A 14,192-nucleotide genomic window follows, 5' to 3' on the forward strand; every position below is an offset into this window, starting at 1 on the left:
TTTTAATCTCCTTTGGAGGAAGAATTAAAACATATTTTTTAGGCCATATGTTCGTTCTTTATTTTTATTTATTTTTTTAACCAGGTCCTCTGAAGAAACTAAAGTGTAGTTGTCTCTGAGGACAAAAACAAACAAACAAAAAAACTTCACCTTACCTTGCCTACCTAGCTATGAAGTTGCTCTTTTATGTGCCTTCCTAGGCATAAAGAAGTTAGAGAAACTCGTCTTTAGAAGTTTCACGAACGTTCATAAATGTACGCTTTCATTTATTAGGGAACAGGATTTGCCGCCAATAAGCAAAGAAAGATTTGTGTCAGGACTGAGTGTGTAGTCTAAGCTAACATCAGTTATAGGAAGTGAGGCTCAGAAGGTGATAGGTATGTATTCCACGGATGCAAATGCTTTTTGAGTTTCCTGGCAGGTGTAGGCAAAAAAGGACCAGGCTGGTGTGATGGGTAATCACCTCCAACCCTCCCTCTGACCTTTCCAGGCCTCCCTCTGATTTTCCTGCTTTCCAGCCCAGGTTGCTCTGATCAACTCACGGTGCTCGAATAGCACATTCTCTTCTCTCTTCACCAAAAAGCAGAACTTTAACACAGTTCTTCCAGAATATCTGTTTCTAGCCAGATGAGATTAATTAGATGGAGCCTTGGTTTTATAAGGTGGAAGGGAATAAAAGTAGTCACAAGATAGTTGTGGGGGATTTTAAAGATGTAAGTTAGTATCGTTATTAAGCTATTTGACGTATGGTAAAAGAACAATATTCTTCTGTTGGAAGTGGCAAAACAAAGTGATATTTGACAATGTTAGCTTCACTCATAAACATGGTGTGTTCAGCTTATTAGCCAAGATAAGGTGCAGACCAGGTTTTTACCCTTTACATATGAAATTTGAGGCATTAAATGAGTAAAAGAATTGGGATTCCTTTTCCATCTTGGTGATCAAAACACTTTTCTCTTGTTTCCTTGGACCAAGTGATGAAGAGGTGGGTGAGGGGACCGCAAAAAATGGAATTACATTTCTTCTCTTTCTTTATTTTTGTTTTTTGAGACAAGAGTTTTGCTCTTGTTGCCCAGGCTGGAGTGCAATGGCGCAATCTCGGCTCACCGCCACTTCCACTTCCCAGGTTCAAGCGATTCTCCTCCCTCAGCCTCCCGAGTAGCTGGGGTTATAGGCATGTACCATCACACCCGGCTAATTTTTTGTATTTTTAGTAGAGACGGGGTTTCTTCATGTTGGTCAGGCTGGTCTCGAACTCCCAACCTTAGGTGATCCGCCCGCCTCGGCCTCCCAAAGTGCTGGGATTATAGGCGTGAGCAACCACACCAGCCCCCTCTTCTGTTTCTCTGATCACTCCAATACTTGTTCTAACTGGGAGGAGTGGATATAACTAATCTGGTTTTTAATCTCTGTGCAGAAACTGATTTCTTGGTAGAATGGACTGTTAACATATTTAACAGGTAAAATATTAATCTTAAGTAGGTAAAATATTCAGATAGAAGAAGTAGAGATTTTACCCTTACAGTATGGTGACAACAGATAACTGTAAAAACTTCTTTTTCAAATAGAACCAGCAGGGGCATGCATGGAACACACATACCAAACATCTTTCTGATAACATTAAATATTTTTAAAAGATGTTAAATGTTCTTTTCATTGTGGTGCTCCTGATTCTAGAACTTGGTGTGTGGAACCTGTGTTCTAACTATTCTGTTGGAGTTTACAAGCAAAGAATTACCTAAGAATTTTCAAATTAAATGATGGGGCAAGGAACTAACGTTTTTGCAGGCCCTGGAAATGTAAAATGTTGTATTCACATGGCCTCACATTAAATTCCCATGAAATTGACGTTTTAAAAAAAAATTATTTTAAAGGAAACGAAAGGACAATGAGATTAAATAACTTGCCCAAGGATTCTGGGTGGGTGTGCTGTGGAGGTGGGAATTTTTTTTTTTTTTTTTTTTTTTTTTTGAGACGTAGTCTCGCTCTGTCGCCCAGGCTGGAGTGCAGTGGCCGGATCTCAGCTCACTGCAAGCTCCGCCTCCCGAGTTTACGCCATTCTCTTGCGAGGTGGGATTTTTATACCCTGCCATGACCCAATGTCCAAAGTCTCCTTGAAATTCAATTCTTGTCCAATATTTACCAGATTAAACTCAGTGAAATTCCTCTCTCTCCTACTGTTTATGGTTATTTTCTATGCCAATATTAATCGGTAAGCCTGTCATTTTGGCCCTTGTGGCATCGAGTTTCTTTAAAGGATAGCTTTTTTGTTTGTTTGTTTGTTTTTGAGACAGAGTCTTGCTCTGCTGCTCAGGCCAGAGCGCAGTGGCTGATCTCGGCTCACTGCAACCTCCGTCTCCTGGGTTCAAGCCTCCTGAGTAGCTGGGATGATAGGTGCGCACCACCACGCCTGGCTAATTTTTGTAATTTTTGTAGAGATGGGGTTTTGCCATGTTGGCCACAATGGTCTTGAACTCCTGACCTCAAGTGGTCCACCCACCTCGGCCTCCTAAAGTGCTGGGATTACAGGTGTGAGCTACCACACCCGGTCTTTAAAGGACAGCTTCAGAATTTGCTTTTTTCTGAGACGTCATAACAGAGGTCAGTTTTAGTGTTTGGTTAATACATAAACACATAGAGCTGAGGTCAGTGCATTCAGCATTGGTCTGAATTTTGTTGCTGTGCTGCTCGGTTTCTAGTGAATTTCCTAATTGTGGAGAAATGCAAAGTCAGTCTCGGCCCTTTCAGTAGAGCTTTGGTTTAGTGACTCTCAGCATGGATTACTTGTTGCCATATTTTTTTTTAACTGCTTTATTTTAATCTTAGAAGTTCCAACGTCTAACTTTCTGTACCAAATGATTTCTTTCAAAATTAGAAGTAACAGAAATGAATGAAATCGCCTGGGCATGGTGGCTCACACCTGTAATCCCAGCACTTCGGGAGGGCGAGGTGGGCGGATCATCTGAGGTCAGGAGTTCAAGACCAGCCTGGCCAACATGGTGAAACCTCATCTATGCTAAAGATACAAAAATTAGCTAGGCGTGGTGGCAGACTCCTGTAATCTCAGCTACTCGGGAGGCTGAGGCAGGAGAATTGCTTGAACCTGGGGAGGCAGAGGTTGCAGCGAGCCCAGATTGTGCTGCTGCTGCACTCCGGCCTAGGTGACAGACCGAGACTCTGTCTAAAAGAAAAAAAAGAGAAAAGAAAGAAAGAAAAGAATGAAATAATTTAAACTGTGTGGTCATTGCTTTCTCTTGGTAAAAAGCTCCTCTGGCAAATAGGAAGATGAAATGTTGAGAGGCAGAGGATACTCGAAATACTGAATTTCTTCCTTCTTCCCTCAACTTCTGAGCTACCCCAGGTGGCACCATCCTTGTAACCCAGGTGTGTAACATTACGGGGCTGAGAGCTTTGCCCCATTGCCGGCTTCTCAGCGGAGTTCCTTCTACCCCCTCTCTGGTGCCTTCCTGTCTTACTGAATTTTGCTGGACTTGGCCTTTGCTTGTAGTACAGCTCCACGAACTCAGCTAGTAGGATTTCCTTATGAGTAAAAGAAGAAGGTGAATGAATAGCATACTACTCCATGGTGCTGTTGAGATTACATATTGTATGTAATATATTTGTGAGTAGGATTGTGCTTGATACCTAGGAAACAGTTAATAGATGTTGTAGGCAAGGTCTTCACCCATATGGTCTTGGGAAAAAATGAGATAATCCTGCCTTTTCAGGGTTCAGGTGGGTCCTATGAGCCTCCCTCTGATACCTCAATATAACTAGTAGAGGTAAATTAGCAAAACGCCAGGGGCGTTTGTTAACTTTATTTGAAAAACAAACTGGATTGAGACATATTTTCTTATAACTTGATTATGTGTGTTCATTTTTGACCCAGAAACAAATCGCAGCTGGGCATAAAACAAAGACTAGAATGTGGCCTTAACTGTGTGTCAGAGAAGCCAATTTTAGTAACTCAGATTTTAGGTTTGTAACCCAACATGACTTTAAACCTCTGGGGATTGCTGTATAGAATTTCATGCTGTGGGTGTCGGAAAGCAGCACCCATATTATACTTACAGTACCCCCTATGTTTGCACGTTATCTTAGCGTCTGTAATTTCTAAGTTGGTGTATTGGTTTCTATTACTGGATTCAGAGAAGATCCTAAAGGCAGACTTGTTAGGTTTCCTGTTTCTTATTTAGCTCAACCTAAGGGACCCAAATGTATCTTGAAATATCGGAGCTGAAATTATATTTGGTATAGGCCATTCGTGCATCTGACAAGAATTCCATGGAAGAGTTATAAACTACAGTTTAAAATACTGATCCAGTTTATGTCTTTATATTTTCATGTACTGCTGTGTGATTGCTTAGAGGATGAAAGTATATTTAATTGTATTTTTCGCCACATCTGTTTGTTTCTCCTTTTGAGGGAGAAATAATCAAAAGTTAAATCCAATAGAGCCTGTCTGAAGCAGGTTATGACTAATTGCCCCTCCCTTTTCTAAAAAGAAGGACATGTAAGAATCTTAACTAAAAAAAAAAAGACCTTTCTTGAGAATATGAATAGTATTTTAGTCAAATTTCAGTTTATTGCTTTTCTCTTTCCCCAACTACTGAAGTCATTCCAGATAAATTAGCATATAGAGTGGTGAGAAAAATTTTGACTGAAGAATCATTTTCTTCCACCCAAAACTCGACTTTTAATAAGATAAATGTAGGTTATTTCACTGTCATGAATCTTGATTCCAAGGAGGTAATAAACAGCAAATCTTTCTCTTCTAAATGAAGGATGTGTATATTTGCAAAGCTGGCAAAGGAGTTATGTACAGTTCTGCCAGTGGACCTGACCTGGGCAAAACCAGGTGGTCCGCCCTGCTCTTTCTAACCTCCCTTGGGGTCTAGGGTGAGGCTGACGCCTTCTCCTGGGCTCTTCTCATTTGTGGGACTAACGAGGATAGTATAATGTGATTTCTGCCATGCTTCATCCAGGAAAAGCAACCAATTTTCTTTGCAAAAGCAACATTTCAGCGGGTTTTCACTGATGTGTGGTGACAGAAAAATGGACTTGAAGGAAAAAAAAAGACACCAAGAGCCTGTTTAGCTATGGCCATGGTTCTGGAAGAAATTTATTATTTATAAATTTATAATTTATTATTTATCTGGTTTAATGCTTGGTTTTCAGTGGAGAGAAATTCAAGATTCAAATACAAATAGGGTTTCTTGTGCCAGAATGAAAGCAGCAGCCTCAAGATGGTTGTTAATGACCATTGAACGTGCATTTATAGTTTGAATTCTAACCAGGAAATTGATAATGAAGAACAATTTTATGTTACTACGGAACTATTTTTTTTTTTAAGCTGAAAATACCTTGAAATGAATTGATGTCAGACACAGCCAGCAGGAGACACTGGCATTTTCATAACTGCCCCTGCTTGGTAAGAAGATAGACTGAATCCTGTTTACTTTACGTGTTTGAAGATGTGTTTGCTGATACAAAACACACACATATGTAGCAGAGAGAGATTGTAGTTTGAGATTATTTTCTAGAAATCTGTGATTTGTGCTTTATTACAGCTGTGCAGTTTCTCCAGCAAGCATTTTAAAATTGCGACGCCTTTCTGTAGCTCTAGCCTGGGTCTAAGATGGCTGCCCCTGCCATGCTGCACACGCCTGTTCCAGGCTTGGTGTTTGCATCAGACATGGGATGGCAGATGAGAAACAGATAGTGCTCCTCCTCTCAAGGGTTGACAAGCTTTGCCTCTAATCACTGATTCTTTGATCTCAGCTTATTATTCCCTCAACTGGCTATGATTAGAAGCTCCACAACTGAGCTCCTTAATTTCTTGACATATTGTTTTAAAAACTCATTTAAAATTATGGCAGAACCCACTTAACTGAGCTCCTTAATGTTTCTGAGTTTTAATTTTTTTTACTTTCAATTGTGTAATAACAGTGTAATATAATAATTTAACTGATTACCCGGGCATGGTGGGTGTACCTGTGGGCCCAGCTGTGCGGGAGGCTGAGGCAGGAGGATCCCCTGAGCCCAGGAGGTGGAGGCTGCAGTGAGACGAGATCTCACCACGGCACTCCAGCCTGGGTAACACAGCGAGACCCTGTCTCAAAAGTAAATACATGAATAAATTGAATTTAACTGTGCGTAACTGCAGTTTACCATGCCACCCCTTTGGGGTGTGCAGTGCAGCAGGCCCAGAACCCCATGCTTTGCAAAATGCAGCTTTTTGTGGTCCCCACACTTGTGTAGTAACCCCCGTTTTGTTTTGTTTTGTGTTTGCTTCCAGAACTCCAAGATGGGAGGCAAGCTCAGCAAGAAGAAGAAGGGCTACAATGTGAACGACGAGAAAGCCAAGGACAAAGACAAGAAGGCTGAGGGCGCAGCGACGGAAGAGGAGGGAACCCCGAAGGAGAGCGAGCCCCAGGCGGCCGCGGAGCCCGCCGAGGCCAAGGAGGGCAAGGAGAAGCCCGACCAGGACGCCGAGGGCAAGGCCGAGGAGAAGGAGGGCGAGAAGGATGCGGCGGCCGCCAAGGAGGAGGCCCCGAAGGCGGAGCCCGAGAAGACGGAGGGCGCGGCGGAGGCCAAGGCTGAGCCCCCGAAGGCGCCCGAGCAGGAGCAGGCGGCCCCCGGCCCCGCTGCGGGCGGCGAGGCCCCCAAAGCTGCCGAGGCCGCCGCGGCCCCGGCCGAGAGCGCGGCCCCTGCTGCCGGGGAGGAGCCCAGCAAGGAGGAAGGGGAACCCAAAAAGACTGAGGCGCCCGCAGCTCCTGCCGCCCAGGAGACCAAAAGTGACGGGGCCCCCGCTTCAGACTCAAAACCCGGCAGCTCGGAGGCTGCCCCCTCTTCCAAGGAGACCCCCGCAGCCACGGAAGCGCCTAGTTCCACACCCAAGGCCCAGGCCCCCGCAGCCTCCGCAGAAGAGCCCAAGCCGGTGGAGGCCCCGGCAGCTAATTCCGATCAAACCGTAGCCGTGAAAGAGTGACAAGGACAGCCTATAGGAAAAATAATACCACTTAAAACAATCTCCTCTCTCTCTCTCACTATCTCTCTCTCTATCTCCTCTCTCTCTCTCGCCTCTCCTATCTCTCCTCTCTCTCTCTCCTATACTAACTTGTTTCAAATTGGAAGTAATGATATGTATTGCCCAAGGAAAAATAAAGGATGTTGTCCCATCAAGGGAGGGAGGGGGTGGGAGAATCCAAATAGTATTTTTGTGGGGAAATATCTAATATACCTTCAGTCAACTTTACCAAGAAGTCCTGGATTTCCAAGATCGCGTCTGAAAGTGCAGTACATCGTTTGTACCTGAAACTGCCGCCACATGCACTCCTCCACCGCTGAGAGTTGAATAGCTTTTCTTCTGCAATGGGAGTTGGGAGTGATGCGTTTGATTCTGCCCACAGGGCCTGTGCCAAGGCAATCAGATCTTTATGAGAGCAGTATTTTCTGTGTTTTCTTTTTAATTTACAGCCTTTCTTATTTTGATATTTTTTTAATGTTGTGGATGAATGCCAGCTTTCAGACAGAGCCCACTTAGCTTGTCCACATGGATCTCAATGCCAATCCTCCATTCTTCCTCTCCAGATATTTTTGGGAGTGACAAACATTCTCTCATCCTACTTAGCCTACCTAGATTTCTCATGACGAGTTAATGCATGTCCGTGGTTGGGTGCACCTGTAGTTCTGTTTATTGGTCAGTGGAAATGAAAAAAAAAAAAAAAAAAGTCTGCGTTCATTGCAGTTCCAGTTTCTCTTCCATTCTGTGTCACAGACACCAACACACCACTCATTGGAAAATGGAAAAAAAAAACAAATAAAAAAACAAAAAAATGTACAATGGATGCATTGAAATTATATGTAATTGTATAAATGGTGCAACAGTAATAAAGTTAAACAATTAAAAAGAAGTAATAAAGACTATTGGGTGTTTTGTTTGTTTTACTTCTCTAGTCCTTCTCAATACCTACTTTATCAGAGAACAGAGCACTGTATTGGCCATTTTTCTGAATATATTTGGATAGAAGCAAAAAACAGACCGGTCATGGTGGAGCACACCTGTAATCCCACCACTTTTGGGAGGCCGAGGTGGGTGGATGGCTTGAGCCCAAGAGTTGAGGACCAGCCTGAGTAAGATAGTGAGACCCCACCTCTATTAAAAAAAAAAAATGTGAACATTATTTGTTGAAAAAAGTAGCTAGGGCAATGTCAGTAAACTATCTCAGAAGAAGTTAAACTGAAAACTTACTGTGTCTGCATATGCACCCTCTAAAAATGTGACTAATCAACTTAAGAAGAAGAAATATTTTGAATAAAATACATTAAAAGACAATAGATCTGACCTTGAAGGCTAGGAAAAAATGAATGACAGGTTCTTATAGAAACCTCTGTTTGTAAATTGTGGCACCACTAATGGTTATTCTGTTCTATCCCATCCCCTACTTTTATTTTTATCATATTCATGGTAGAGCCAGGAAAGGCGACCTGAGAATTGTGCCATGAGACAGCAGTGTTGCGGAAGCAAGCATGGTACTGGCCTTTATGGTGACCGAATTTCGGTCCTGATTTTGCCACTGGTGACTTGTTTGGCTTTTAAGTCACTTCCAACCTTCCCAGACCCTCCTTGTGTTACCTACAAAAGGGTGTAGTTTTTATGATCTCATGGTCCCGTTTAATGGTTTGGGTACACACCCGGTGACAATTTAATGTCATGATGCTATGATGCATCATGGGATGTCTCTTTCATGTCTTGATTCTCCAAAGCTCACAGAGTAATGAATAACAATTTCATAGTTTAGAAAGCTCCGATATAGGAAATGTCCTGTGGAATGTGGGAAGGCCAGTGCAATGGAATTGATTCTCAAAGGGACATTAATGACACAATGGATTCAGACAAACCTGGTTCTATTCTTATGGGTTACATTACACAATGGTTAAATAAAAAAGGAAAAAAAAATCTTTGAGTATTTTGGGAGTAACCTATAGTCTGGCTCTCACCTCACTAGGAAAGAAAAAGTGGTGACAGTGAGTATTATGTAAATATTATACCCGTTGGGTTCAATTGGTATTTATGATCACTTTTTGGCACTTTGGGTTCTTGTTTCTACAGTGAGATAAATTTGAATTCTTAATGCTTGAAAGCACAGCATACAAGAAATCTGTAAACACAGTAACCACCAGGCAACTGTTTTACATAAGAAAAAAGAAGGGGAATGTCCAGGGTATTACCCGTGTGTCCTCGCATATACAAAATAGCTTGGGGGGCCGGATGATGGTGATGGAGTGGTAAAATATTCAGTGAACCATGGGGGACATTTATATAGTTACTGATTAAATGCCATGCATTTGTTGCAGAAAAATGTGCTTGGTGGAAGCAATATTTTATATATTCACTGTCTTCCCCACTTCCCCTTCTAAAAAAAAAAAAAGCTAAGCTTTTTGGTGATTAGAACGATCAAATCAGCCTCCCAGTTTAGCATTTATTACTATAAATTGCTATTTTTTGAATAAATGAAACAGACATTTTTCTGAATGTATTTGGAGTTGCAGAGTAGAATAATTAAAATCTGAGCTATATATATTTATTTTTCTTTTTTCTAACTCCATTAGGTGTTGAAGCTATTAATTAAAAAGTGTTAGAAATGTAATCACCAAAATGTTTAAATCAGAATTTTAACCCAGCCATGGTTCATGACACTGAATTTTACCACACTGAAGAAAAAAACTTGAGCTGTAGTTTGAAGTTATATATGCAGCAGAAAATGTAGTACGTGTGGGAGTAATTGGCTCAGCCAGGAAGGGAACAATGTCGGGCACCATGTTAATTTGGATTAACCTAGATTGTTCTCGCCTCATGAATGATTTAAGAGAAGGGACCGCACAGGCTGTGCTGAACAGGCAAGTCAGAACCATCGGGAAATTGCCACATATTTGCTTCACTAACTCAGGGATGTCCCTCTCCTCTATGAAGAATGAAGGGTTCCAAGGGTCTAACGTTCATTTATGGGTGCCTTTGTGCATACTGCAAGGAGGAAACTATGAGGAATCCACAGGAACTTGTACAGGGATGCCTGGTTTGTCTCTCCACTTTGAAGATCCTTTTCGGTAGCTGATGCTGCCTCTGCATGATGGGAATAGACTCTGGTCCCCAAGAGCTGGCACATGCCATGCATCCCAGAGTGGCCCTTCCTGGCCTCCACCCTGAGAGAAGGCCGTCTTCAGCCTGTTCCTGGCCATATGGAGGCAGAGGCGACACTGGCACTCCAGGAACATCATTCCCCATTCTTGGAGAATCTCCCTTCTGGAATCAAGATGTAGGTCTAGTGGACAGTAAGGACTTGGTTGTCAACTACTTGTGCTGACAAAACCTAGACATACTTTAGCTGGGTAACTTCTTTACCTAAGTTGGGTAAATTATTAGGTACCAGCATAGCTAAGGGTACTTACTGAATTGCTAACAGGAAGTTTGTTTCCATAAAGCATCCTGGGACTTTAATTTTCCTTGAATGAATGGTATACCATCATGGTGTGACGAAACACAGTATCTTCATTGAAACACACATACTAGTTAGTGTCCATGATCAGAGCTAACTGTAGGACATCAATCTTAAGTGATTCTTTCATAGATAGAAGGCTTATACACATCCAACAAATTTTAGTCAGGTTTCATCTATGAAAAAAACTTATTTATGAAATTTCCTATTTTGGTGTTTTCCAGTTTCTTGCCTCAAGATTGATGGGATTAGTCTCCATCCTTTTGATTTCTATTCTGCTATTTGGGAAAGTAACTGGAGTTATTTTGAGCTTTGTCTTAGCTCATTTGCATAGTAATGAAAACTGGATACTCAGGAGGTAATCTTAAAAATGTACCAAATGGCAGAACCGCTAGTAGTTGTGAGATTAATCAGGTGAGCTTTTACATTTATCCTCATAAAAAGAGGCACAATTTGCTTGATTTGTAACTGACACTGATTTGGCTTACTAAGTAGTTAATATTTTAAATATTTAGCTCAGAGAGTGCTATTTGGCCAGAGTGTCATGTATTTTCTCAATGCTATCTCCTCACAGAAAAATTAAAAGGGCAAGGTAGGGAGTTTTTCATGAAGTTATATTTCTTTGATTTTTTATAAATGCTATCTCTTACCACGATCCTATATGCTTTCTACTGTTTTTGTTTGTTTGTTTAATTTTTTTTAGAGAGTCTCACTCTGTCACTCAGGCTAGAGTGAAGTGGTGCAGTCATAGTTCACTGCAGCCTCAAACTCCTGGACCCAAGCGATCCTCTTGCCTTAGCCTTCTGAGTAGCTAGGACTGCAAGCAAGTACCAACAGGCCCAGCTAATTTTTTTTTTTTTTTTAAGAAACTGGGGTCTTGCTATGTTGTCCAGGCTGGTCTCCAACTCCTGGGCTCAAGTGATCCTTCCCAAAGTGTTGTAATTACAGGCCTGAGCCAACATGCCCAGCCTCAACCTTTTTAACGACAAGATTTATTAGTAGTGTATAAAAATCTCAAAGTCTGGGGAATCACTGATTTGGTACATTTCTCCAAGTTTTGCTCAGTCTTCATTTTATTAAAAGCATTATTCATTCTGAAGCTGTATGCTTTCATTCACATACGTATTTAAGGAAATTCCTGAAGGAAATAACTTTGAAAAAGAACTACGATCATAAAAAAAAAAAAAAAACAAAAAACTCAGTGCAACTGTACACACTGAAATAAAAAAACCAAGCAAAAATCTCATGTCTATCTCATCTCTGTTTATTATTTTTTAAATTTTTATTTATGTATTTAAGATGGAGTCTCACTCTTTCACCCAGGTTGGAGAGCAGTGGCAAAATCTTGGCACATTGCAACCTCCTCCCAGGCTCTCGTGATCCTCCAATTACTCAGCCTCCAGAGTAACTGGGACTACAGGTGCACGCCAACACTCCTGTCTAATTTTGTGTATAATATTTTTCGTAGAGACAGGTCTTTGCCATGTTGCTCAGGCTGATCTCAAACTTCTAAGCTCAGGTGCTCTGCCCACCTTGGCCTCCCAAAGTGTTGGGATTATAGGGATGAGTCACCACACCTGGCCCTATCTCTTTATCTCATGTGAACTTGGTTTTCATTTTTTCCTAAGGTCCATATGTCACATTTATTTTTCATTTTGTTGTCTTTGAAGATAATTTTATATTTTCCCTGAGTTTCCCTCTGGGTCCAGAAAAATTTGTTATTAATATCATTCGTTTATAATTTAATGGCTTTGTATAATGTACCCATTCCTTTTATTGCAACTCCTTGAGGTCAATGTGTTCAAATGTTAAATGAAAAAATGATGGGTTAATAAGCACTTATTTAGAATCATTTAGAGAACACATGTACTTGCTTTGTTTTGTTTTGTTTTCGTTTTTATTGCTTATATAGTCCAGGATTTAAGAGACTAAAACGGTCTCAATAAAAATGTTGTCTTGGGAATTCTCATCTTAAATATAATTTTTACATATATTTCATGAATTCCAAATCAGACTTTCAGATAATAAAAACAAAACATTGGTAGTCTACAGGCTTCCCCGAGTATCTGGGTATAGAAACTTATACCAAAGCTTAAAAATAAATATATTTTGGCCCAGGCATGGTGGCTCATGACTTCCCAGCACTTTGGGAGGCTGAGGCGGGTGGATCACCTGAGGTCAGGAGTTCGAGACCAGCCTGGCCAATATGGTGAAACCCTGTCTCTACTAAAAATACAAAAATTAGCTGGCCATGGTGACGCACACATGTAATTCCAGCTACTGTGGAGGCTGAAGCAGGAGAATTGCTTGAGGTTCTTGGGGAGGAGGCTGCAGTGAGCTGAGATCGTGCCACTGCACTCCATCCTGGGCAACAGGATGAGACGGTCTAAGAATGAAAAATAAAAAATAAAAAAAATACATACACACACATGCATAGACACACACACACATATATATGAATCATTTAGACAGCACTTTATATATATATGTGTGTGTGGTTTGTAAAACTTACATATATATTTTGATAAATTAAAAAAAAATGATCTTACAGACTGAGTTCCAAACACTAGAGGCTCATTATTGGTGATCTCACTATCTTTTGGCTTTTTAAGCTATGAATTTATTCAAGTAGAAAATACGTTTGCACAGGCAACAAATATTCTTGCCTTGTAACAGAGTGAATGAATCTTTAATGCTGATTTGTTGTATTTAAAAGTCACACACCTGAAAGTCAGGCACATCACCTAATTACTCAAAGAAAAACAGGCCCCTGTTTTACCTTGAGGAAGATCGGTTGACTTGTCACATGCTTTTGTTAACAAAAAAAGTGGGGGAAAAAAATTCCCCCAGCTCTCCCTCTAAAAAGAAAGCAATCCTCTTAATGCAGAAGAAAGACTGCGTTTCAGTACCTCAGAAACAAACCAGTTTTGAGTTTTGTCGTGAAAAGAGATGACACGTGTAATTACAAGAGCCTTTTACACAGATTGGGAGATTTGATTTGACAGTTGAACCCCATTAAAAAAAATGACTCTAAGGTCCTACAGCAGCAGTGAACAATTTCCATCCCACTCTGCCTCAGCACAGACGTCTAAGAATAGACAAACTCTCAGCCGGAACCACCCACTGCTGCGCACCCAAGTCTGCCTAGTATGCAAATTCCCCAGAGGGTGGAGTTTATCTTTTCTTTCTGTTTCTTTCTTTTTTTTTTTTTTTCAATTTTAAGAGCTGAGAATAATAGAAACTATATTTTCCTTGCTATCTATTCGGTTACCTTCTCTTTCAGGAGCTGAAATTGCCTTGACATTCAGAGCAAAATCTACCTTTACAAAATAAAACACACACACACACACACACACTATAGTATATATAGAAATGACAAAATCAAAATCAATTAAATACAAGACAATCCTAATTAGAGTGAATCAGAAAGAGCTGCTTACATTTGGGATGCTAATTAGAACTTCATAATAACTTTATTGTCTTTTGTTTATTTCCTCCCTTCCTTATTCTCTTTCCTCTACATTTTGTCTTTCCCATCAAGTTCCCTACTTCCTCTTTTTTTGTTGTTGTTCAAGTACATAATTTCTATTGTGATAGTGTCACTCTTTCCTTCTCTCCCTCCCTCCCTCCTTCCTTCCTTTCCTTCCTCTCTCCCTCCCTTCCATCCTTTCTCCTTCCTTCCTTCCTTCCTTC

The 14,192-nt window shown here is 40.9% G+C and overlaps 1 protein-coding gene across 2 annotated transcripts; it reads left to right on the forward strand.

Moving 5' to 3' along the window:
• The first annotated feature begins 6,303 nt into the window (after positions 1-6,303).
• BASP1 (brain abundant, membrane attached signal protein 1) lies at positions 6,304-7,920 on the forward strand. 2 transcript variants are annotated; one of them, XM_011993604.1, is made up of 2 exons: positions 6,304-7,035; positions 7,084-7,920. In XM_011993604.1, the coding sequence occupies exon 1, from the start codon at positions 6,308-6,310 to the stop codon at positions 6,989-6,991; it is 684 nt and encodes a 227-aa protein (XP_011848994.1). In that variant the 5' UTR covers positions 6,304-6,307; the 3' UTR covers positions 6,992-7,035; positions 7,084-7,920. The 2 variants fall into 2 exon arrangements, with proteins under 2 accessions (XP_011848994.1, XP_011848995.1); XM_011993605.1 differs by having other exon boundaries at positions 6,304-6,819; positions 6,874-7,920.
• The last annotated feature ends 6,272 nt before the right edge of the window (positions 7,921-14,192 follow it).

This window comes from Mandrillus leucophaeus, unplaced genomic scaffold, assembly GCF_000951045.1.
Source record: "Mandrillus leucophaeus isolate KB7577 unplaced genomic scaffold, Mleu.le_1.0 Scaffold430, whole genome shotgun sequence".
NCBI classification, from domain to species: domain Eukaryota; kingdom Metazoa; phylum Chordata; class Mammalia; order Primates; family Cercopithecidae; genus Mandrillus; species Mandrillus leucophaeus.